This window comes from Saccopteryx bilineata, chromosome 3, assembly GCF_036850765.1.
Source record: "Saccopteryx bilineata isolate mSacBil1 chromosome 3, mSacBil1_pri_phased_curated, whole genome shotgun sequence".
Classification (NCBI taxonomy): domain Eukaryota; kingdom Metazoa; phylum Chordata; class Mammalia; order Chiroptera; family Emballonuridae; genus Saccopteryx; species Saccopteryx bilineata.
This window is the reverse complement of record NC_089492.1, coordinates 203,209,039-203,226,056: the sequence shown is the minus strand read 5'-3', so window position 1 is coordinate 203,226,056 and position 17,018 is coordinate 203,209,039. Positions and strand designations below refer to the sequence as shown.

Here is a 17,018-nt window from a genome sequence, read left to right as displayed (position 1 = left end):
AAAAGATAAAGACAAGGAGAGAATTTTAAAAGCAGCTGGAAAAAAACAACTTGTTATGTATAGGAAAACCCCTATAAAACTGTAAGCAGATTTATTTAGCAGAAATTTTGCAGGCCAGAAAACAGGATCAAGATTTATTCAAAGTGCTGAAAGACAATAACATACAGCCAAGAATACTCTACCCAGTAACTTACCATTCAGAATTGAAGGAGAGATAAGAGTTTTGCAGGCAAGCAAAAGCTAAAGGAGTTCATCACCATTAAACTGTCCTTAAAAGAAATGTTAAATAAAATTCTTTAAGATGAAAAAAAAGTGTACTAGTTAGTAACAAGAAAACATGAAAGTATAAATATTACTGGTAAATGTAACTATATAGTAGAGGTAGTGACTGAATCACAAAGCAAGTATGAAACTTAAAGAAACAATTAATAATAAATATGGCAATAATAATTAAGGCATACTCAAGATAAAAAGATTTAAAATGTGGTATAAAAATATAAAACATAGTGGGGGTAGGGGGACTAAAAATGTAGAGTTTAGAATGTGTTCAAATGGAAATTGTTATCAGCTTAAAACAGATTGTTATAAATATATTCTTGTAGGTCAAACTTACGGTAATCACAAAACAAAAACTTATAATAGACACAGAAAAGATAATGAGAAATGAATCCAACCATGTCTCTAAAGAAAGTCATCAAACCACAAAAGAAGGAAGGAAGAAAAGAAGAAAGAAAGGAAGAAAAGAAGAAAGGAAGGGAGGAACTACAAAATGGCTAGAAAATAAAATAAACAAAATAGCAATAGGTACATATCTGTCAATAATACTTTAAATGTAAATGGACTAATTCTTCAGTCAAAAGAAATAGAGTTGTTAAGTGAATAAAAAGGCAAGACCCATCTATATGCTGCCTACAAGAGACATACTTCAGATGTAGGGGTACCACAGGCTGAAAGTGAAGGGATGATTAAAAGTTAATCCATGCAACTGAAAACAAAAAAACAAAAACAAAACAAAACAAAACAAAAAATTGGAGGCAGCAATACTTAGACAAAATAGGCTTTCAGACAAAGACTGTAATAAGAGATAAAAACGGGCAGGCATTACATGTTGGGGTCAACACAACAGATGAATATAAATTTGTAGTTACTCATGCTTTTAAATATATAAAGCTATTATGAACTGACCTAAAGGGAGGAAGTAGGCAACAATATAATAACAGTAATGATGTGAATGTCTCACTTATATCAATGGATGGCTCATGTAGACAGAAAATCAATAGAGAAAAAAGCACCTTAAATTACACATTAGATCAGATGAATTTAACAGATCTATACAGAACATTTTATATAAAAATGTCAGACACATGTTCTTTTCAAGCACACATGGATTCTCTAGGATCTACCATTGATTAGGTCACAAAAAAATCCTAATAAATTTAGAAAGATTGAGTTCATATCAAGCAACTTTTTGTCCACAATGGTAGAAAACAACAACAACAAAAAATCAATTACAAGAAGAAAATTGAAAATCTCACAAACAGGGAGATTAAACAATATGCTACTGAACAACCAATAACTGGGTCAAAGAAGAAATCAAAGGAAATTAAAAAGTTCCTTGAAATAAATGAAAATGGAAATGGACATATAACATACCAAAACATGAGATTCATCAAAAGCTGTTCTGAGAGAGAAGTTCATAGTGATAAATGTTTCCCACAATAAACAAGAAAAACTCAAATAACCTAACTTTTTACCAAAGAAACTAAAAAGATGTAGCTGTATGAACACAGTAAATGTGCACTTCCATTTACAGCAATTATTCCTGAGAAATAGCTGATAGACAACTGAACAGCTTTCGCACAACACAGAGAGAGCCACCATGCACAGAAGATAGGAGAATTGTATGAGCTGCCCCAAATCTGAGGAAACTTATCAGTAATGGAGAAGCCTGTGACCACCATGAGGTCATGCCAGTGAAAGTTCTACCCAAGTTGTATGTCAATTATATCCCTATTTACAAAGAATAAAGAAAGAAAGAAGAGAGAGAGAGAGAGAGAGAGAGAAAGAAAGAAAGAAAGAGGAAGAAAGAAATGGAAGGAAGGAAGGAAGGAAGGAAGGAAGGAAGGAAGGAAGGAAGGAAGGAAGGAAGGAAGGAAGGGAGGGAGGGAGGGAGGAAGGGAGGGAAAGAAAGAAAGAAAGAAAAAGAAAGAAAGAAATATAAATTATCTTAGATAAAATTTTATTGTGAATAATTTCACTCTACATTAAGCCCCAGTCGTCTTGGGTGAGCTTATTAGCTATTCATAAGTGACACTGTACATTCATTTAAGAAAAACTGAACTACAATATCTACTATGCTAGTCACAAACAAACTCTTAAAATAAAGCCAATTAAATTAAGTATTTATAAGCTATTACTAAGTGTTACATATTTTTCTTAGTTATAGAGAAACAAAAATGAATATGATAATTGTTACATTTGAGATGACTAATGGTATTACCAAACATTTGTTTGAAAACAAATCTGAGTGAAAACAATAGCCATTATATCAAATAAAAATAATGAATCTGTCAAAAGGGAACAGCACATACTGGAGTTAGAAAAACATTTTGTTCTGAATGTTAAAGGATTTGTAGAATGTGGACATGAAGAAACTATAGTCATTAGAACTTACCAATGAATAACAACCTAGGTCCCAGTAACCTAGGGCTCGATCTAGTCTTAAGATATGCAACTCCTAGAGATAATAAACAGTGTTTATTCCTTCCCACCCTCTATTGGACCACCCACTGCACAGCCATGCTCTGTTACCTGGAATCAGCTTCAAGGCATTCTCCAGGTACTGATCTTCTGTGATAGGGTCACCGTTTAACTTCAGCTCCAGGGTGAAATCCCGTACAGTCCAGATAAAGTCTGGGAAGAAACTCACAAAATCTGTGGAATCTTTTACTTCACGCTGGGTGGGGGAGGACTTTGCCCTGATGAGTTCTGTGAGCTCTGTCACATAACTAGGACCTGGCTAAGGAAAAATAATTTCCTACCCACCCTTCCTACATTTCCCTCAAAAAAATTATTATAAACATTATTATTTGCCCTGGGTTCCCTCTGTGCCACCAAAGGCCACTCAATCACAGGGAAGGGGAACTTAACTTGATCTCCATTCCCATCAATTTCTCAGTAAAACTGGGAGGATACTGTAGTTTCTCCAAGGCATCATGGTTGATGGTGCTCATGCTGTTGTAGACAAAGCAGCTACTCAGAAGTACAGCCAGGGCAAAGATCCATGAGTCATTCTTAGGATCGCCCTAGAAAACATGTTGAAAAACACTTAGAAGTCTTCTCCTCAGAAACTCATTCAGTTATTTGTTTAATTATTTTTTATTTTTTATTTCAGATCATTGTGTTTGGTACAAAGAAAAAACTTTAAAATCAGAATTAAAGGCAAATCTCAGCTTTGGCAATTACATTAACATTTCTTGTGACCTCAGTTTCCTCATGTACAAAAGAATTCTAATAATACTTTCCTCAAAGTATCCTTTTTATTTGAATGGAATTAAATGAGATAATTTTGAACAATTAGCTATTCATAAGTGACACTGTACATTCATTTAAGAAAAACTGAACTACAATATCTACTATGCTAGTCACAAACAAACTCTTAAAATAAAGCCAATTAAATTAAGTATTTATAAGCTATTACTAAGTGTTACATATTTTTCTTAGTTATAGAGAAACAAAAATGAATATGATAATTGTTACATTTGAGATGACTAATGGTATTACCAAACATTTGTTTGAAAACAAATCTGAGTGAAAACAATAGCCATTATATCAAATAAAAATAATGAATCTGTCAAAAGGGAACAGCACATACTGGAGTTAGAAAAACATTTTGTTCTGAATGTTAAAGGATTTGTAGAATGTGGACATGAAGAAACGAGAGAAGCACGCAAGTAGAAAAACCTGCAGAAACAAAATGAGAGTAGACTGCGATAAATAGTTATTTGGTCTGACTGACACAGAGCAGAAGGCAGGTAGAGAAGATATATAAAATTATTCACTTCAGTGCTCAAAAACATCTTACCTAATATACCACATTTTTAAAAAATCTAACTTAATTATGAGTTTCAAAAGGGCCAAAGTCTGCTGTCTCATTCATTATAGTTGGATTTCAGCATTTCAAGAATAGATCACAATAGTTAAACTACAAAGGATCATAAAGAGATAAGGAGAAAATCTAGAATCAAAATGATCTGTTTGTGACCTTTTGTCTTACCTTTTCCACATCACCCAGGCCCTCGGTGTCCAGAAGAACCAGAGTGTGGTTTGGTTTGGACGGGTGTGGTACACACCACATCCAGATGCCCTTGGTTTCAGACTGCACTGTAGAGCCCAGAGGGAAACCTAAAAGAGACGGGAAAAGCAACATAAAGTGACAACAGACAGTCCAAGGAGTCCATGGGCTACATAGTCAGACATAAAGGGTTAAAAATCCCCTAGGATACAACATAGTGCTTTCTCCATTTCAAGGATGTCAAAATTTGTGTCATCTAACTCTTCATACATTTAGTGGTCATATTCTTTCTCACACACACACACACACACACACACCCACACACACCAATTTTATTTATTTATTTTTAACTTTTCAATGATCATGACTCCCTGAAGAAGTTAAGCTAGTTGAGTGTACTATAATTAGATCAAGACCTTTCAATAGTCTGAAGAATGAACAAGACAATTTATTCAATAATTATTTAAGTACCTATTATATTCTAGGCATTGGGGATACTTCCAAGGCCCTGGAGATAAATTAGTTGTTAAAATGGATAGAAATACCTTCCCTTTGGAGTCTTATTGTCAGTACTCACTAAGACCTTGCTAATTTACAACCAGTTAATGGGTTATCCAGGTGAAATCTGGTCTTAATGGATTGGTCTATGGAGAGACAGAAATGGGTAAATAATAATAAATAGATAAATCAATCAATTAATAAATAAGCCTTCTTAAAAATGTGGTTACATCTCACCTCTTACTTGTTTTAAAGATGTGACTCACAACTAATTTAAGAGATCCCAACAACTAGTAAGGCACTCTTTAAGAGAAATATCACATCACATTTATTCTGATTATTTTCTATGTTGGGAGAAAACAGAACTTCTCAGAGCCCTGCAGAGAACCAAAATAGAAAAAGTGTTGATGTGCGGTTGATGTTGCTCATTTTCTGCCTATGAAATTCAGTATGTTGTCCTTTATTTTTCTCATGACTTATTTTATATTCTCAGTGTCAGGTTCTCCTTACATCAAACTATACTCATGGGCTTTGTAGAATTTGGATATGTTTACCTAAAAGATATTCTGCAACACCAAGGTACTGTGTTCTAATCAGAATTTTCAGGAAGGCCAGCCAAAGCCACATAAAAATAACAGTGAGCTAAAAGATAAACATTTTAATTTATTTTTCTCTTATTCCATGAAAGAAGCATTTATTTTATGCTTACTATGTTCTATACACAAACTTGTTGCTGCAAATTTGTCAGCAAAGACTCCAGGTAAGGTTTTCTCCTCCACTGATTTTAATTTTAATATAAGTGAAAAATAAACAAGTAAATATATATAAATACATAAACTATGTGATATTGTGTTAAATTTAAGTGGAGAGGCAGCATGAGACAAAATGGTCAAGGAAGATTTCTTTGGAAATTGACATTTGTGCAGAGACTAAAAGGAGCTAGCTGGGTGGAGGAGCAACAAGCATTGCAGGCAGAGTGAACCAGAAGTGCAGTGACTTGGACATAGGAAAGGACTTGCAATTCGCAAAGGTAAAAAGGAGGCTGGTATGGCTTTAACATAACCAGTGATAAAAATAATATTAAAGATGTGTTTGTAGAAATAGGAAAAACTAAGTCATAGAGGGCCACTGTGGAATACAGATTTTGTATAAGAATAATGCAAACTTAAGGAAAGCATTAAAAGCAACTAGATTAAACCTTGCTTGGTTGTATTAAAGAGAATTTATTACGGTTAAGTAAAAGTAAGGAAGACATTTAAGAAAAAAAAGTATTTCAGGTAAAGATGACACTGACTTACCATCATAAATAAAAATGTTAAAATAAAATTGTAGAGAAAGAGACTGATTTGAGATATGTTTAGTAAGACTAACAAGAGGACAGATGTATGAGTTGGGCGATAAACTAAGTGAGGAATATAAGGTTTGCACCTTGAGACTGGAAGATTGGTACCCAAATAGGAAAAAAACGATTGGAAAAGTAGTAAGTGTGTTGTTATTTTGTTTTGTATCATTTTTTTTCAGTATTGTTCCTTGTTTTTCTTTTTTATTGTATTTATTGGGATGACACTGGTTAATAAAATTATATAAATTTCAGGTGTATAGTTCTATAATACATCATCACATCATCTATATATTGTATTGTATGTTCAACACCCCAAGTCAAGTTTCCTTCTATCACAAATTTATCCTCCTATACCTTCTTCTACCATAGCCCCTTTCCCTCTGTTAATCGCCATACTGTTGTCTATGTTAATGAGTGGTATTTTTGTTATTATTTTCTTAATCCATTCACCTTTTCACCCAGCCCTGAAACACTCTTCACTTCTGACAGCTGTCAGTCTGTTCTCTATTATGATGAGTATGTTTCTATTTTGTTTAGTTTCTTCTGTTTGTTAGATTTTTCTTCTCAAAGTAGGGATTGATCTAGACTTTTATTATGAACATGATGATTTTAAGTGGACAACTTTCAAAAAGAAGAAAATTAGTGGTTATTTGATAGTAAGTCTGAACATCAGAAGAGATGTTAAGGTAAGAAATATCAATTACAGAGATATGGGGATAAAAGTGACATTTAATCCAAGGATTGGTTGAGACCACATAGAGAAAGTATGAATAGAGGAGAGAAAAGATCACAGTACCAAGGTGACTGGATGAATAGTTGCTGATAAAAACGCTGAAGAGAACTAAACGCAGAGGTGGAAGGAACCCCAAAGAGTGTAGTCCTTCAGAAGCGAAGGAAGAAAAGAATTTCAAGGAGCAGAAAGAATTCAACCAGAAGATATGATGTCAAACAGGGAACTAAGGTGGGTCCAAAGATACATCTATTAAATCATACAAAATGGAAGTCATTGGTAAATATAACAAGAGTATTCAGTGGACTGTTAGGGTTAGAACCAGAGAGGAGTCAGAGAGAGGTGTTAAGAGAAGAAGTGAAAAAGAGAAAATTAAGATAAAATATTTTAGCTTGAAGAGGAATAAAAAGAAAAAAATGGGGTGATAGTCATAATAAGATATGGCGTCCAGGGAGAATATTTAACATGATAGATATTTATCAATCATCTTATTAGTTAATAAGAATATTAGAGTACAGAAAGCAAAATTTCATGGGGGAGACATAATTTCAAAAGTACAATACCTGGTGGGTTAGAAAAGATGGCTCTGAGAACACTAGTATGGGAGATTTTTGTTATAGAAAGTGAAAACAATAGGAATGAGAATTAGGAACAACAAAAATCAAGTTGCAAGTTTAATGGTGAGAATTAGATTTATTAATGTGTTTAATAAGAAATTTAGAATCTCCTTTCATGTGACCATAGACAAGTCGTGAGAAGTTGAGATTCAGCTGGAGTTAACAAATCACCTCTATCACAGGACTTCACTCACCCTTCTTTTCTCTTGCAAGACAGTTCATCAAATAGGATTTTCCTGTTCGGTACAGCCCAACAATGGCCACAACCACCACTTGTTGAGAAATCTTGTGAAGGATCTTTAATGCTTTCTTGTTCACCGACATCTGCTCATTCTTGTTTTCCACCAAACACATGGGAACCGACATGATGGGTCCAGATGCCATGGCAACCTGAAACCCCAAAAGAGTGTCTCTGTAGCAATAAGATAACAAACTCATTCTTTTCCTCAAGATTAATCAAAGAATGTGTACATCAGCAGAGGGCCTGTGGGACTTCTGTACTTCCCTATGGCACAGAATGTAAGTTAGCATTAGCAGACCACAGAGGAAAGGGCTTCCTCCACCATAATCTACTATGATGATAGAGATCAAACAGCAGATATTACCAGCCTCCAAAGTTTTACTTTCATAATAAAAATAAAATCCAAGCAATGTTTTTCATCCAGTGAGAATCTACATTGTGCTGAGCTCTGTGACACATGCTTTACAAAGCTAACCTCACTGGTATTTATAAGAACCTTTCAAGTTTGGGTTTATTATACCCACTTTGTATATGTAGTAAATGAAGTTCAGAAAGACTGAGCGATATGCTTGAATTTATATGTGAATAAGTGGTAGATCTTAGAGTTGAAATCGGGGAAATCTGTGTCGCCATACCATGCTTTGCAATCATTTATCTGGCAGAATAATATTCCTCAGCAACACTGATTATTCCACATACTCCTAGATTAGTAATGTATAGGAGCTTCTATCGACTATCCTATACCAACAATACATTCTCTAATGTATTAGTGTGCTGAGATGGGTTTTCTTATATTTCTGCAGTTAGGCCCTCATTCCACATACCACCCAGCAGTTTCTGGACCAGGCTCTTACAGTGCATGATCCGTTTTTCATCAAGGGCTCCAGGTCACCTAGTATGTTTTGAATAGTATGACCTCATGTTTTCACTCCTTGTCTTTATTTAAATACACTGAATGAGTACCTATTATGCACCTGAAACTCTGCTTGTTTCCTGGGATAAAATTATTTATAAACTATGGTTTCTGCCCACAAAATTATACTACAGTAGCTGTATCAGGTAGTATTAAGTTTAGCTATGAGAAACAAAAAAAATGGTTCATAAAGAATTATACTACTCTCTTACATAAATTCCAGGATTAGTAGTCCAGAACTTGCAGGGTAAATTTATTTCATAAAGGATTGGTGCCCAGAAACCTTCCTTATATCATATGCTCAGCCAAGTGTGAGGCAACCCAAGGTCTAAGAAGGCATGCCATCATACTTATAGTAAGAGCAGACAGGAGAAGGGAAACTAGCATAGGCTTTCACTTAAATAAGAGTTCAGCCCTTTTACTTAAAACAAAAAATAATAAACTTTAAGTTATCACATTACCATATCCACAAGGCAAACTGAAATAATCATGAGTAGTCTGGAAAAAATATATACACAACAAATGAGCAAGTGTTCTAATAGTATAAAAGATGGAAAAAATAGAACAGCTACCATTGTTTGCTGGCAACTATCTCAAACTAGATGCAGACAGTTAATACAACACTGATCACAGCTCCCTCTCCACCTTTAATAATCTCCACTAAAGTCTAAGCTTGCTCTCCACTTACTCTCCATGCTGGGCACACAGAATGGACTCAGTCAATGTCTGTTAAGGTGAAATTATTCTGAAGCAAAGGGTCTATGTGAGTGACATGTGTTTGAGAGAAAACTGTGTATAGACAGTAATTGAATCATGCGTTGAGTTGGCAATTCAGCCTTAAGAATAGTAAAAAAAAAAAAAAAAAAAAAAAGATCTGAGGAAGTCTAAGGCATGATCATCCTAGGAGAGTTGGGGTTTCAGAGGCCAGGTCGACGGGATGAGCATCCAGAGAGGTGAGAGATCAGCAATGATAAAGAGCCAGATCGTTCACTGCAGATTTCAGCAGGGAGGTCAAGGACACCCCTCCTGAGCACAGACTTACTAAAGTGGTGGAACCTGAGCTGAAGGAAGAGGTGTCCATGAGGGAAGGAGGAAGATCCAGAGAAGGCAGGTTCCCTTCCAAGAGGAAAAGATTGGAGGAGCATGTCAAGGGTCTCAGGAGATATACGCTGAGGTATGAAGTAGTGAAGGGTCAGAGCCTCTGCTACATATACCTCCCCCCCCCAAAAAAATCAGAATAAGAATGTAAATAAAGGAAAGAATACATTTATTTAAAAAGAGAAAATGCATTTAGAGGATCCTCTTCAGACAGCGTTAAAGGGAACAATATTTTTCTCTCTAAGTACATTCCAGGGTGGTTCAGATATGTGTTTAGTGACCCTTCATAGCCACTAGACCTTTCTCAGATTACGGATATTACAGTATCTTAGAAATCATCATCCTTATCATCATCTTAGTATATTTTAAGAACTGTGAATTTTGCAGTTAATATGTATAGACTGATAGTAGAAGACACTTCAAAATCAGCCTATATTTTAGGCCAATTAGTGATTAGTATTTCATACTAAAAATGTAGATCAATAAAATAGACTTTAAATATAAATATATAAAATTAAAAAATAAAAAGAGAAAATGCAAATATCATAAAATATCACCAGGGTAAATCTAAGTGAAAGGTACATGATATTTCTTTGTAATCTTAAACTTTCTCTGTATTTCAGAACTATTTTTTCAAAATAAGAGTTTAATCTGAAATAATTGAATTGTTGTTGAGTTATAGAGAGTTCTCCATATTACTGAATATTAATCCCTATTCAGATATATAACTTTCAAATACTTTCTCCCATTATCTGAGTTACCGTTTTACTCTGGTAATAGTGCTCTTGACATAACTTTTTAATTTCATAAAGTCTAGTTTGTCTATACTATCTTTTGTATCTAATGCTTTGGTGTCATATCCAAGAAATCCTTGCTAAATCCAATACTGTGAAATTTTTACCCTATGATTTCTTCTAGGAGTTTCATAATTTTAGGTCTTATATTTAGAATTTGGAAAAATTTTGAGTTAATTTTGGTATATAGCATTAGGTAAGGTCCAACTTCAATCTTTTGCATGTGGATATATAATTTTTCTAGCACTGTTTGTTAATAAGACTGTCCTCCCCATTGAATGGTTTTGGTAACTTGTTGAAAACCATTTGAACATAAACATGCAAGGGTTTATTTCTGGGGTGATGTTCTACTCCATTGGTCTATATGCCTGTCTTTATGTCAATACTACATAAAATATAATTGATTACTAGAGATTTATACCTTTTGTGAGTTTTGATATCAAGAATTGTGAGTCCTTCAGCTTTGTTCGTCTTTTTGAGATTGTTTTGGATATCAAGGTCTATTGAGATTCCACATGAATTTGAAGACAAATTTTGCTATTTCTACAAAAAAAGTAATTAGGATTGTGATAAGGATTGAATTGAGTTTGTAAATCACTTTAACTAGTATTATTGAAGTGTTAGCAATGTTGTCTTCTTATCCATAAAAATGAGATGCCTTTCTATTTATTTATGGCTTATTAAATTTCTTTCATCAATGTTTTGTAGTTTTTATTGTACAAGTCTTTCACCTCCTTGTTAAATTAATTCCTAAATGATATTTTTTGGCACTATTGTAAATGAAATTGTTTTCTTAATTTCCATTTGTCTGTTTATTGTGAATATATAGAAATGTAACTGTTTTTTGCATGTTGACTAGGTATCCTACTACTTTGCTAAATGTATTACTTCCAATTTTGTGGAATTTTTAGAGTTTTCTATACATAAATCATGTTATCTGTGAACAGCGATGATTTTACTTCTTGCTTTCCAATTTAAGTGATTTTTTTCCCCCAAATTGCTCTGGCTAGAATTTTCAGTACTGTGTTATATATACTAAAAGTGGTGAAAACAGGGATACTTGTCTTGTTCCTTAATCTAGAGAAAAACCTTTCAATCTTTCACCATTATGATGTGTGCTTTTGGCTTCTCATATATGAATTCTACTGTGTTGAGATAGTTTCCTTCTATTTCTAGTTCACTGCGTATTTTTACCTTGAAATGTGTTGAATTCTACTAAATGTGTTCTCTGCATAATGATCGTGTGCTTTTCCTCCTTCATTCTATTAATTTATTGTATTACATTCATCAATTTTTGTATGTTGTAACATCCTGTATTCCAAGAAAAAAACCCCACTTGGTCATACAGTATTATGGATTATGCTTCTCTTAATATGCTGCTAAATGCAGTTTGCCAGTGTTTTCTTGAGGATTTTTGCATCGATATTCACCAGGAATATTGGTTTGTAGTTTTCCTTGTAGTGTTTTTGGTATCAACATAATACTAGTTCAAAGAACGAGTTAGGAAGAATACCCTCTTAAGTTGTTTTTAAAAGTTTAACAATTGGTGTTAATTTGTCAAATGTTTGGTAGAACTCACCAGTAAAGCCATCAGGTTATTTTTACTGTCAAAAAATTTATGGCCCTGGCCGGTTGGCTCAATGGTAGAGTGTTGGCCTGGTGTGCAGAGGTCCCGGGTTCAATTCCCGGCCAGGGCACACAGGAGAGGCGCTCATCTGCCTCTCCACCCCTCCCCCTATCCTTCCTCTCTGTCTCTCTCTTCCCCTCCTGCAGCCAAGGCTCCATGGGAGCAAAGATGGCCCGGGCGCTGGGGATGGCTCCTTGGCCTCTGCCCCAGGCGCTAGAGTGGCTCTGGTCTCAGCAGAGCGACGCCCCGGAGGGGCAGAGCATCGCCCCCTGGTGGGCAGAGCGTTGCCCCCTGGTGGGCATGCCGGGTGGATCCCGGTCAGGCGCATGCGGGAGTCTGTCTCTCCCTGTTTCCAGCTTCAGAAAAATACAAAAAAAATTATTACTAATTAAATATTTTTACCAATTATGGGTAAATAATAATTTTTTTGTGATTTAGTCTAGGTAGATTTTGTCTTTTCAGAATTTGTTTATTTCATCTCTAAGTTATTTAATTTGTTGATGTGCAATTGTTCATAGTATTCTCTTATTATTCATTTCTTTTCTACAGAATTGATAGTAATCTTCTTTCTAAAACTATCCTGAGGAAAGAGTCTATGTGTGTGACTTTCTTTTCTGATTTCAATATATATTTTTTCTTAATCAATCCAGCTAAAAAGTTTGTCAATTGGTTGATCATTTTGAATACCCAACTTTGGTTTCATTGATTTTTTTCTACTGTTTTTTTTTTCCTCTATTTTATCTCTACTCTAATCTTTATTATTTACTGTCTTCAGTTACCATATGTTTAGCTTGCTCTTTTTGTAGTTCTTTAAATTAGAGAAAACTTATATTTTTTATTTGAGATATTTGTTTTTTAACATTTTAAAAATTTTATTGATTTTAGAGAAAGATGAAGGAGTGATAGAGAGAGAGAGAGAAATGTCAATTTGTTGTTCATTTATTTATGCATTCAGTGGTTGATTCTGTATATGCCCTGGTTGGGAAGTGAACCTGTAACCTTGATGTATTGGGACAATGCTCTAAGCAACTGAACTATCTAGCCAGGGCCCTTTCTTCTTTTTTAATGTAAACATTTATACCTATAAATTTCTCCTTAGCACTGCCTTCACTGCATCCCATAAGTTTTGTTGTGTCTTTTTAGCATTATCATTTGTTTCAAGTACCTTTCAATTTCCCTTGTGATTTCTTCTTTGATCTATTGGTTAAGAATGTGTTGTTTAATTTCCACAAATTAGTTAACTTTCTAGTTTTACTTCTGTAATTGACTTCTAATTAATTACATCCATTTTGGTCAGGAAAGGTACTTTGCATAATATTTATCTTTTTATATTTATTAATACCTACTTTGTGGTTAACGTGTTCTAGTTTGAAAAATGTTTCATGCACTGGAGAAGAATGTGTCTTCTGCTGTTGTTTGTAGAGGGTTCTGGTAACTCTAGTTGGTTTACTACATTGTTCAACTCTTCTATTTATTTATTCTCTGCTTTATTTATTTATTTATTTATTTACTGTATCTTTCCAAAGCTAAAAGCAGGGAGGCAGTCAGACTCCCGCATGCACCCGATTGGGATCCACCTGGCATGTCCACCAGGGGGTGATGCTCTGCTCATCTGGGGCATTGCTCTGTTGGAACTGGAGCCATTCTAGAGCCTGAGGCAGAGGCCATGGAGCCATCCTCAGCACCTGGGCCAACTTTGTTCCAATGGAGCCTTGGCTGTGGGAGGGGAAGAGAGAGATAGAGAGGGTGGACAGGTGGAACGGTGGAGAAGCAGATGGGCACTTCTCCTGTGTGCCCTGGCCAGGAATCAAATTCAGGACACACACTAGGCTGATGCTCTACTGCTGAGCCAACTGGCCAGAGCCTCTCTGCTTGATTTGTCTATCCATTACTAGAGTGGGATATTGAAGTCTCCAACTATTATTGTAGAAATGTTTATTTTCATTTCAATTTCAATTTTTACTTTATATGTTTTGAAGGTCTATTATTAGGTGCTTAAATGCTTATAATTATACATTATACTTTGGTATATAGAACTTCTAATTAATATATAATGTCCTATGTTTTTTATAACTTTTTTACTTTAATTTTTCTATTGACTTGAGAGAATGAGGAACAGAGTGAGAAAAGGGGAGAGAGAAGCATCAAAATCATTGTTCCGGCCCTGGCCGGTTGGCTCGGCGGTGGAGCGTCAGCCTGGCGTGCGGGGGACCCAGGTTTGATTCCCGGCCAGGGCACATGGGAGAGGCGCCCATTTGCTTCTCCACCCCCACCCCCTCCTTCCTCTCTGTCTCTCTCTTCCCCTCCCGCAGCCGAGGCTCCATTGGAGCGGGGATGGCCCGGGCGCTGGGGATGGCTCCTTGGCCTCTGCCCCAGGTGCTGGAGTGGCTCTGGTCGTGGCGGAGCGGCGCCCCGGAAGGGCAGAGCATTGCCCCCTGGTGGGCAGAGCGTGGCCCCTGGTGGGCGGCCGGGTGGATCCCGGTCGGGCGCATGCGGGAGTCTGTCTGACTGTCTCTCCCCGTTTCCAGCTTCAGAAAAATACAAAAAAAAATAAATCATTGTTCCACTTAGTTATGCATTTATTGATTATTTTTTGTACGTGCACCAAAACAATTATCTATCCATGTTGCCAAACAGCCAGAGTCATTTTTTATTTTAAAGACAAGTTTGTCTGATATTCATATAGCCACTGAGGCTCTCTTTCTGTTACTATTTTTGTATTGATAAAATATCATTTTCCATCACTTTACTTTCAGACATGTTGTGTCTTTGGATCTAAAGTAAATCTCTTAAACAGCATATAGTTTTAACATGTGTTTTTAAATAATAAATTTTGTTACTCTTTATGTTGTGATTGTAGAGTTTAGTTTTTTTACATTTAGAGTAATTGCTGATAAAAAGGAATTAAGTCTATCATTTGCTATTTGTTTTCTATGTGCCTTATAGTTTTTTTATCCCTCATTTCCTGCATTATTGCCTTCTTTTATGTTTAACTGACTTTGCACTAAAAGATTTTAATTCCCTAATCATTTCCTTTTGTATATATTTTATAGCTATTATTTTTGTGGGTACCATCAGGATTATATTTAATATCCTAAAATTATCACACCTTAATTTAAATTTATACCAGCTTAGTTTGAGTAACATACAAAAACTCTCTTCTTTAAAGCTCTGTTCTGATCCTTTTTAATTGCTGATATCACAAAATAACATCTTTTATACATTGTGTATTCAAAAACATAAATTAACCATTTTAAATCATTAGTGTTTTAAATAATGTAGAGAATAAAACGTGATCTTACAATTCAAAGCTAAAATAATATTAGCTTTTAGGCTAATTATTTAAATTAATTGTCTCTTAAAAATAGTTGAAAACAAAAGGAGTGACAGGCTGGCTTTACAATAATACCAGCTGTTATAATTGGCCAAGTGTTTACCTTTAACAAAATATTTATTCTATTGGTGCTGCTGCTATGAAGCAATGGGGCAGAGAAGCGTCCTGAGAAAATCTCAGCTATGCTTTGCCCTTTCCCTCAAAAGTCCATCCAAGCCCTGATATCTTCTAAGGCTAACCCACTCAACAGTCCACAATTTGGTCCTGGTAGAAACTCCACTCATTAATTATATTTCAGAGAAACTATGAGGAAAGAGAAACAAAATGAGTAACCAAAAGGAAATGGTAACATCAACTCCTCCTGGGGGTCCCTAATCACCATTCCAATCATAACAGTGATAATCACCACCTTGCGCTTCTCTGGAAAATGGTTTTCGTACCTAGGCTGCAATTTGGCAGTCCTTGACTTTAGTTGTTCCTTTTCTGCTACATTCCTGACATAGTAAGCATACACTATGCCTTGTAATGAAAAATTCATCTAGTTTTGGGTCTGCCTTATGATCTCTGCAAGAGTCAAAGTGCTATCAAACCTGTGAGGACCTCAGGTTGAATGTTATTGCTGTCAGAGGACAGCCCCATCTTATTGTATAATGGATAGAGTGGCTCTATCCAAAGCAGGCATTCTCATCAGAGAAAGGCAAAGTCGTCACCTTATGCAATGTCCTCTCTTAAGATTTAATGTCTAACCAGATATGGAGAAAGCAGAGAGGCTTATGATGCCGAGGAAGAGCCTGACATTAAGACAACCTGAGGACAGAGCCATAACGGTTAAGCCACAGATTTCATACATCATGTCTGCTGTCTCATGGTCCTAGTTGTTGAAAACAGCTACAGAACTACTGATGGGCATGGCAAGTATTCATCAAAATCTGAGTTTTTAAATTGACAATTATAGTTTGACATATGACATCATTTATGTAATAAAAATATGTAATATCTATAAGAACCATTTATGATATGTAAGGGACTGAAGGAATTTTAGGTCCCAGAGTGAAACAATGTTCAATTTTTCTCTTTTTTGAGAAGTCATAAAAATCCTTTTGACCACAAAGTTGAAGTATTCCCCCATATAAGAAAATTGAGTCATTGGGAAATTGATTTTGTTTTTCAAAACTGAAGTGTACATCAAAATAAAAAATATATATAGATGCATGTTATAGGCTAATAAAAAGTATATATCATATTAATTAAAAAGTGAAGAAAGAATAACAAGAAAACCTCTCAACTTCTGCATTCTCCATGTAACTGTTCAAAAATATGCCTGTGGAAAGACCCCGAATCAAACTGCCCTTGGGTGGGTCTGGATAACTCCTGAACATGTCTGCCTTAGCATTTCAGTAGGGAAAAGAAAGAACTACTTTTCTTCTGTGAAGTGCTAAATTGCTCCTGCCCTATTTTCAGGATGTACCAAGAAAGAAGCTGCTCCAGGAGTCCAAAGCAAGCTTGGGCCTGAGCAGGGATTTACAGCCA

At 35.3% G+C, this 17,018-nt stretch overlaps 1 protein-coding gene across 4 annotated transcripts in view; it reads right to left on the bottom strand.

Moving 5' to 3' along the window:
• LOC136330949 (guanylate-binding protein 6-like) overlaps positions 1-17,018 on the bottom strand; it is an 88,851-nt gene that overhangs the window by 70,216 nt on the left and 1,617 nt on the right. For 3 of the 4 annotated variants that reach the window (XM_066268600.1, XM_066268599.1, XM_066268598.1), the window contains exons 2-5: positions 7,676-7,871; positions 4,277-4,404; positions 3,196-3,305; positions 2,812-3,008 (exon numbers count right to left, since the gene is read on the bottom strand). In XM_066268600.1, the coding sequence (XP_066124697.1) occupies positions 2,812-3,008; positions 3,196-3,305; positions 4,277-4,404; positions 7,676-7,865 (625 nt within the window). In that variant the 5' untranslated portion in view covers positions 7,866-7,871. The remainder of the gene's footprint in view (positions 1-2,811; positions 3,009-3,195; positions 3,306-4,276; positions 4,405-7,675; positions 7,872-17,018) is intronic. The other variant, XM_066268601.1, reaches the window with a different exon arrangement.